General features: G+C 48.1%; 1 protein-coding gene across 1 annotated transcript; it reads right to left on the bottom strand.

The window, feature by feature from the left end:
- Positions 1-2703: 2703 nt before the first annotated feature.
- LOC122483474 (ubiquilin-3-like) lies at positions 2704-5395 on the bottom strand. Its single transcript, XM_043580480.1, has 2 exons — positions 5272-5395; positions 2704-4998 (listed from the first exon to the last, which is right to left on the bottom strand). Exon 2 carries the CDS (start codon positions 4959-4961, stop codon positions 2994-2996), a length of 1968 nt encoding a protein of 655 aa, XP_043436415.1. The 5' UTR covers positions 4962-4998; positions 5272-5395; the 3' UTR covers positions 2704-2993.
- Positions 5396-9133: the final 3738 nt, after the last annotated feature.

Here is a 9133-nt window from a genome sequence, read left to right on the forward strand (position 1 = left end):
TGGAATAGACTAATTTCAAATCCTGCCTCAGCTGCGCGGGAGCTACCCAACTTTAAGCAGTGTACTTTCCCCTCTCCCTAGGTCTCAGTTTTTCTCCTCTGAAAGATGGGAATAGTAACACCCTGAATTAGAGGACTGTTGTGTGGATCCAGATAGGAAGAGCTCAGAACAGGGCTGGCATTTGGAAAGCCTCAATAAGCATTACTTTTAAAATTAAGTAGTGAAACCCTAAAATATCTAGAAAAAAAATGTGTGCTTATATTTATGACAGAGGTATTAGGGGAGTATCTAAAGGAAAAAAAAAAGAACAGGTGCATAAAAACACTTTCTGTTGTTTGAAGAACACCTTCCTTTTAAATTGCTGTCCACCTACCTGGCTGGCTATTTGTGATGCAGCGTTACAGGCTTCAATGCTGGTTTTTTTGTTTTGGGGGGGTTTTGGGGCGTTTGTTCTTTTTTATTTCTAGCATATCACTTGGTCTTGGACTTTTACTAACAGAGGAATCAGAGCAGGGAGAAAATGGGACATCTCAAGAGGGCTGCCCCTTCAGTAACATCAGCCTGATGGGATTCCCTCTTCCCAAACTCCAACGGCTGCCATTTTCCCAAGCCCCGTCCTGTGGTACCCTCTTTTGATCCCTGTATGCCTCATTTCCCTAATCTCTTTCTCATTTTCTTGCTCATTTCCTCACTCATCACTCTCATTCATTTATTCAATGTTTTTGATTGCTTTCTATGTGCCAGACCGTACATTAGGTGGAGTCCTAGGTGGCTGACAAGGACCTTCCCTGCCCCAGGAACCCCTTTCCTCCTGGACACCACCATGGAGCTGGACATGTGTCCATGAGTTCAGTCTCTGATGAGGCTACAGAAAATACTCCAAACACCCAATCCACTGTCCAGGGTTCTCCTAAGATATGGCCAGGAAACAGTCTATTAAATGAATACTCTCCTCCTTAGCCAGAACTTTTAGACCCAGACTGTCATCCCCTATCTGCCCTGAGACCTACTCCAAATGAGCTCTCGTGCCTCCTTTGGCCCAATGAAAGACAAATGAAAGGCATATATCTTTCCCAGAGGCTTTTTGTCTTACCTACCTAGCCTTCTGGGGATTCCACTTAGAGATTGCCTTGTATACCTTTCCAGGTCAGAGGCAGTCCACAGCACCCACCTTGTTAGTTACAGGGGACAGACAGGCAAAGACTGTCCCCTGCCTGCCTAGTACCCTGCCAGTAGTTCCTTTGATCAGGACAACTCCTGCCCAACTGAGGGGGAGGGAAGAGGAGGTAGAAAGGAGGCTTGAAGCCTCCTGCTTCACCTAGAGACTGAACCCAAAACCAGGGGGAGGAAGTTGCAAAGTTCATTTCACCGCTGACACCTGCTGGCCGCTAAAAGGTAAGACAGGTTGGTTAGTACAGCATCCTGGGTCCCAGGCAGAGGTTCTGTTTCTCCAAGTTCCTAAAGAACCCCCAATGCCAGGTCTCTGATGTTTAAGTACATACCACGGCCACTTTTACCATAGTGGTCCCCTCTGTTAAAGACCCGTTTCCCTGCCTTGACAAGAAGGTCACATTAATGTTTGTGTTTACACCTTCATTCTGTGATGAAACTTTAGCAGACTGTTCTGCGTGTATGTGTGAGCACATGTACACAGATGTGGCCATGTAGTGATGGATTTAAGTGTGAACACGCACTGTATGTTGGTGCATTTCTCCAGAATGTTCACTCATGTGGGGGAGGTATGGTTTGCTTGTTTGATTCATGAACAGTATCACTCTTCCCCTGGAAGGACACGGGTAACAGGCAGCATTTCTGAGTGCAAACAAGAATAGTGTGAGATGCCGAGGGCACCTCCTGTGTGTTGTGCACAGCTCGCCTCAGTACCTTTGTCCACAATGGCTCTGTTGCTGGAATGCTCTCCCTTTTCCCATCACATTTTGGCCTACTTCATTCTTACCACTTTTAAGATGTCAGCTTAGAGCACATACTCATGGAGCCTTCCCTGTCTCCCTATACAAGATCAAACCTGTTTGCTGTTTAACAGCTTCTGGTCCTTGCAGCACCTATCATAGTTTGTACTATATATAATAAGTATTCTTCAACTACAGTTTAAACACTCCATGCCACCAGACGATAACCTCGTGAAAGAGGATCGTGACTCTCACGTTGAATTTCAAACCTCGAGCAGAATGCTGAGCGCCGGGTGAGTCCTCCATTTCTGAGCTGCAAGAAAGACAACATCCGGGGTGCCCACCAGAGACAGTACTTTGTGATCTTGGTGGGATTGGGGAATCTTGGAACTTAGCCTGAAATCCTGGGGCTCCCATTCTACTCAGGAATCAGCATCAAATCCAGAAAGTGAGAGCCACCTGTGGGATGTTCTTCAGGGGTGATAGAAATAAGAAACTGTGCCCACTTCCTAGTCAGGCTGGTGGCAGGAATGCTCTAAAGAACAAAGTACATGGTAGCAGCTTCTACAGGACACAAAGTCTGGGGGACCTCTGGAAGGACACCAGGAAAGCTGAAGGCCTCAGCTCACACTCCTTTGTTCTCTATGCCTCTGAATCTTTGAACTTCAAACTTTTGATCTTCCCCTCCAAGCCCCGCTCCCCACCCATGCAGAGACAGCTCCTATTACCACCTTTCGTACCATATCCTCCCTTTTACCCATAACCCACAAAGAATCAGACTCAGGCAACTGCAGACACTGGAGATTGGATGTAATTGCATCTCCAGATAGGCATAAGCAGAGTGCAGACTGGGGCCCCAAGATTGTACAGTGGCGGGCATGGTTGGGTCACTCATAGCACCCCCACCCTGCATCTGGCTCCAAATCTTCCTCATTGACTCTGGAACAACATTGTCTCCACAGTAAAGGGCATCATAGTGGATTTGGTTCATACTGTAGCTGCATTCAAGATCGGGGGAGTTAGGGTAGTGGCATACAGGCAAAGGGCACAGAGGAAAAGACATGGTCTGAACAACCAGGTCTCCTATGCCTGCCTCAGCTTCTCCACAGCAGCGTCCACATCACCCCCAGTGGCTATGAGGGCCTGGAGATTGGCTTCGGGATTCAGGAAACCCATTGCTCGCAGCTGCTCTAGCTGCACCCGGAAGTGAATCTCAGGCTGCATCTGCTGGGGATTGGCACCACTTAGAGTCTGCCACATCTGGAGGAAAGGGGTGGAATGGGGGCCCAGCTCCACAGAGCCCTGTGCTGGGGGTACCTCAGGAGCTGGAGCTACAGGGGGATCCTCAGGCATAAGGGCACCCCCTCTAGGCTCTGTACCGCCTACCATACTTCCCAGCCCTGTTAGGCAAGGCATGAACCACAGTAGGAGGCGAGGTGCTTCAGTGGCCAGGATCTGCAGACCCTGCTCAATCTGTAGGAGCGCGTGCATGGCACGAGGGTTGGCCATGGCTGCCTGAAGGTGCAGCAGCAGGGGCAGCTGCCGGCGCATCTCGTCCTGCAGCTGTGGGACCTGGTTCACGCTGGTGGGCCTCAGAGATCTTGGATAAGCTACCGGTGGCAGCCGGGCATGGTCGGGGATCCCAGGGGTAGCTGGCATAGGGGAAGCTGATGAAGGGATGAATGGGGCCTTATTGGCAGAATGCCCCAGCCCTAAGACAAGATCAGGCATGTTGGTGCCATGGCCAGTGGAGCCATTCCCTGTGCCACCTTGACCTCTATCTTGTCCAGTACTGCTCTCTGGGGGATATCTCAGGAACAATGGGCAAGAGGACTTTCCCTTGATGGCTCCTGATTCCTTAGGGAGAGGCTGGCCTGACTCACGTTTCTGGGAGGAGGATGAAGTTGGGGGGACTCGGTTTCCTGGTGGTGGTGGTTCTTGGCTCGGACTGAGAGTGGATGTAGTCCCTTGCAGATAGGTTCCCAAGGACTGGGGGGTCTCATGTAATTGCTGAAGATAGTCATAGAGCCTTATATTACCCAGAATGGTGGGAACCCTATTTCTAGTCTCAGATACATCCTGGTCCCCAGGATGCCTGCCTCGCCTGCCAACAGAGCCCCCATATGTGGAAGCCCATGGGTTGGGGAGAGGGTCACAATTTTCTGTCCTCGAAGGTTGGCTGCTGCTGCTGGTGGCATTCGCAGTAGTGGCAGTGGCAAAGGGATTGCCACCAAACTGCTCCTGTACAGCATTAAGCATCGGGTCCATAATATCCGTGTACATAGTACGAAGCACATTGTAGCCACCAGGGATGCTTTCCAGGTTACTGAGTGCCCGGTCCTGGCTACGCATCATCTCTTGCATCATGGCTGGGTTGCGGAGAAACTCCAATGTCTGCCGCATGATTTCGGGGTTGTTGAGAATATGCCCGATCTCAGGGTTGTGCTGGATCAGCTGTTGCATATGGGGGTTATCGAGAACCAGCTGGCGCATCAGGCCTGTGTTGGACAGCAGACCTTGGATGAAAGGGTCATCAATGATCTGAGCCACAAACTCAGGCACAGAGACATGCTGCCACATCAGTGAGCTTGGCTGGTCGGGGAAACTACCAGAGGTCAGGCCTAGCCCGTTGAGGCCTGTGAGAACACCTAAGCTAAAGGCGGGTGGCCCATCTGCTGGGTACATGGAGCTTGGTTGAGGGAATGATCTAGGGCTGGAGGCTGGGGCAGGGACTGAAGCAGCTGGGCACTCAGTGCCCATGGTGCGGCGTTGCATCTTGATGACCAGGTGGACAGTGAGGCCATCTCGCACTCCACACTGTGCCAGTGAGTCAGGGTCCTTGAGGATTTTGCCAGCAAAGATTAGGACCAGCTGATCAGGGTGGGCCTTAAAGCGCTGAGATATCTCTTCCTTCAGCTGCTGGATGGTGCAAGTATCTGTAACTGAGAAATCCTCCTTGTCCTTGGGTGTCTTCACCGTCACCTTGATGAGGTGGTGGTCCGGGATCGGCGCTGGGTTGCCCTGTGGCAGGGCCTCTCCGCTTTTGGCCATGGTAGGCAGCAGGAGGCCCAGGTCTGTGGGGACACAGCTGGGGGGTGGGGATGGGGTACCAACATCATCCTTTCAAGCAGTGGTGAAAGTAGGAAATGTGAGCAGGAAGAGGGCTTGGAGTCTCAGGGTAAAAGCACAGGAAGGTCTGCATGGAAGGGTCAATGAGGTCCTCAGGATGGGATGGTTATGGAGGATTATGGGTCTGAGAGGTGTTGGGGTTGGGAGAGGAGACCAAATGCCCTGAGAAAGAGGTCTATTGATGAGTGAAAGGCAAAGTCAGGAAGAAGGGTTTGGGTCGGGGCATACATACCAATCAGCTGTGGCCCCGTCCTTCCTCTTATGCCGGGCTCCAAACCGCCCTCATCTTGCTAACAGCCACCCCTGAAGCCTTCTGGGCCGGAACCCACTCCATCAGGAGACCTCTGTGACCTCAGCACTGACATCACAGCCTCACACAATGGATTCTGGAGACCTCTCCAAGGTGCTCTGTATCCCCAGGAACTCCAAACCACCCCCTCCACCTTTACGTCTTCTATTTCCTTTCTCTTGATTGGCTTCTTCATAGGGAGGGGCCTGGGCTGACCCTTCCATCTCAGGCCAAGAATCCTACTTCCACGCAACATGTAGGTAGTGTGTGGAGCCTCAGCTCTGGATTAGGCAATTAGGAAAGGCTTAGCCCCCTATGTCACTGTTAAGACCAAATTCAGCTGCACCCTGAATTGGTCTTCTTGGCATTCGATGTTTCTGTATTCTCTTTGATTCATAAGCCATTAATTTTTTATATATTTTCAGAATGTTGACTTTCTGATGGGCAGGACCTAGAGCATGAGAGAGGGTCCAAAAATGACATGAAGTGTTAATTTTACTTCTAAAAAGATTATTGTTATTCCCCAGAATAACTTAAAGAATGAATTGGTTGGGGCGCCTGGGTGGCGCAGTCGGTTAAGCGTCCGACTTCAGCCAGGTCACGATCTCGCGGTCCGTGAGTTCGAGCCCCGCGTCAGGCTCTGGGCTGATGGCTCGGAGCCTGGAGCCTGTTTCCGATTCTGTGTCTCCCTCTCTCTCTGCCCCTCCCCCGTTCATGCTCTGTCTCTCTCTGTCCCAAAAAAATAAATAAACGTTGAAAAAAAATTTAAAAAAAAAAAAAAAAAAGAATGAATTGGCTATTTACCACGATGTAAAAAAAAAAAAAAAAAAAAAAAAAAAGACCGGGGAATAAAGTTGTTAAACAGAAAATCCGGAGTTCATTGTCACATACATTCAAGATGTCTTATACCAAAATGGACATGAAGGGAGAGAGTTCGTTATTGTGAGTCCACAGTTATCCAGCACGGACTATTTAGAACCATAAGATTAGTGAGTATAGGAACAAGATAGAAGTAAAAAGACCAAGGCATGGGCACTACATATTTTCAAATATGGAATATTAGATGTGTTCTACAAAAGAAATTGAGAAGAAATAAAACATCAAGTCAGAAAAAGGAGAGAAGGAGAGAAAGCAAATGAAGAAGAGTTTCAAAACGGAGAGAGTGACAGTGTCAGATGATGCCAGTAGGTCCGGAAGATAAAGGAAGAGAACTGACCTCTGGATTTGACCAAAAAAAGGGGGGGACCATGATGAGCCCAGTTTGGAAGAGTGGAGGGGGCACTGACTGGAGGGGGTTTCAAAGCAAGTGGGTTGGAAAGGAAATGGATTAAATAAGAGTATTACAGGTAAGAGAATGGGTATGATGGCTGTGTGGACATGTGGGGATAAAGACATTTTTGTTTTGCTTTTTCTCAAACTGAGAATGTTACAGCATGCTTTTATTCTGGTGGATATAACACAATGAGGGAAAAATGACACAGAAGGAAGAGAAGATGATTGAAAAAGTCAGCTGTTGAGTAAATGGATTGGAGAGGTTGGGATCAGTGCCCAAGGGGAGAGCTTGATTTGGGTCCACAGACAATTTATGCATTACAACAGGATGGAGCAGAGAACATGCAGGCTGTCAGTGGAGAGACAGGTCTCAGTCATGGTGAAAAGGTGGGGATCATTTATAGAAAAGGTTGTAGATACAGTAGGGTTTGCTGTTGCTAAATTATGAGTTCTAAATGGTAGGGTGGAAAAGTGTGGGGAATCGATGACCGGTGGAAAATTGGGTCAGCTGAGGGATTTTCAGAGCATAGTGGGCCAAGAATCAGAAAGACGACTCAAACAACTTGGGTTTTTCATGTAACCTGAGGCAAACAGGGTATAAAGCTTAATCAGACTAATTGATGGGATGGAGGCATCTTAATGGGAAAGTAGAAAATCCATTTTGGCGGTCATGTCTTTCTTGAGACCGATCTTTTTCCTAGTTTGAAGGGGAAGAGTGGGATTCTGGTAGATCCACAGGAGTACTTGGAGTTTTGTGGGCTCTCCTTCACTCTCGCTGATGGCAGAGACAGGGCTGGAGGAAGGTGGTCTGTGAGGAGCACACGGAATTCTGTGGTGACCCTTTGCAGACCACAATATGAATACATGTCACCATCTCCACTGCTCCAGACACTACCATCTCCCACCTGCTCCACTGCAAGGGAGCTGCACCAGCGCTCCCACTTCTACTTGGACCTCTACCATGGTCTTTCTGCGCTTGGCAGCCAGAGAATCCACTGAAACACCTCCATCATTTGGTCAAAATCCAGCAGTGATTTTCCGCTGCGTTCATAGTAAAATCCAGAGTCCTGGGGCGCCTGAGTGGCTCAGTCGGTTAAGCGGCCGACTTCGGCTCAGGTCACGATCTCACGGTCCGTGAGTTCGAGCCCCACGTCTGGCTCTGTGCTGACAGCTCAGAGCCTGAAGCCTGCTTCAGATTCTGTGTCTCCCTCTCTCTCTGCCCCTCCCCTGTTCATGCTCTGTCTCTCCCTGTCTCAAAAATAAAAATAAAAACGTTAAAAAAATTAAAAAAAAATTAAATCCAGAGTCCTTACCAGACCTACAAGGCTCTTCCTGATTTCTCTGATGTCCTGTTTTCCTTCCCACTGTTTTATTCACTCCACTCTAGCTACATCATCTCCTTGTTATTCTTCAAACACATCAAGAATATTCCCACCTCACATTTTTATCCTAAGTCGTCCTCTCTGTCTGGAACATACTTCTCCCAAGGGAGTGCATGTTCATTTCTCCCAATCCCTTCTGGTTTCTGCTCTACTCTTGCCCTTCCAGAGAGGCCCTTCCTGGATTGCCCTCTATGTAAGACCTTATCCTGCTTTATTTTTCTTCATAGCACTTATTCAAAAGTTAGGTAAAGTACTGTCTTATCCCACAGAAGTAAACCCCATAAATAAAGGAACTTTATTTGGTCACTGCTATTTCTTCAATACCTAAAACAACATTTAACTTATTAAATGATTGAATAATTGCCACAAGTGTTTACATGCCAATTGGCTAGGATGCTCTTGGTGAGGCCAGGAGAGGGGGAGATAGGACCTTGGCTAACTACAGAGAACTCAAGTTATGAACATTAGATATGCTGAAGGACATGATATTCTTGGAAGGTACCATGTCCCCTTGAGGCTGTGTTTTGGTGATGGCAATATACAGTGAGGGTAAGCAGCTGTACCTCTCTAAGTTAAAGAGATAATGGTAACAGTCCAGAAAAGTCCTATGATTGTGACAATTAGTAAGAAATTCCTGGGAGGATAAATACTTACCAAGACCTGGATGAAATGTGGACTTATCCTACTCTGACCCACCAGGCCATTCTTCTCCCACCTTCAGACTTGAACAATTTGACTTGAAAACTTGAGGAAGTCTTTATGACTGAATATCTGTGTCTATCTATAGTATTTTTCCCTTTTTGTTATGACTGTCTTCCTCTACACGTGGGTCAGTGTAGTGTTTTTAGGTATTTGTGTGTTGCTGCACATGCCCATGGCTGTCTGTGCAGTGTGTTGAATGTGGGTGCCTTTATATGTAAATCTTTGGCCATGTGACCTTGTGTATGTGTGCACACCTGTCTGGGGCTACATATACACGTTCATGGGTATGAGAGTATGGTATGATATCTGTGCTTTATATGCATGGTGTGTGTGTGTGTGTGTGTGTGTGTGTGTGTATGCGTGCTCATGTCTGCATCATGAGACAGGGATATCACACACAGACGGTGGCTTTTCTTGCAAGAGAAACAAAGCCAAACCTCAGATGGGGG

The sequence above is a fragment of the Prionailurus bengalensis genome, chromosome D1 (assembly GCF_016509475.1).
Source record: "Prionailurus bengalensis isolate Pbe53 chromosome D1, Fcat_Pben_1.1_paternal_pri, whole genome shotgun sequence".
NCBI classification, from domain to species: Eukaryota; Metazoa; Chordata; class Mammalia; order Carnivora; family Felidae; genus Prionailurus; species Prionailurus bengalensis.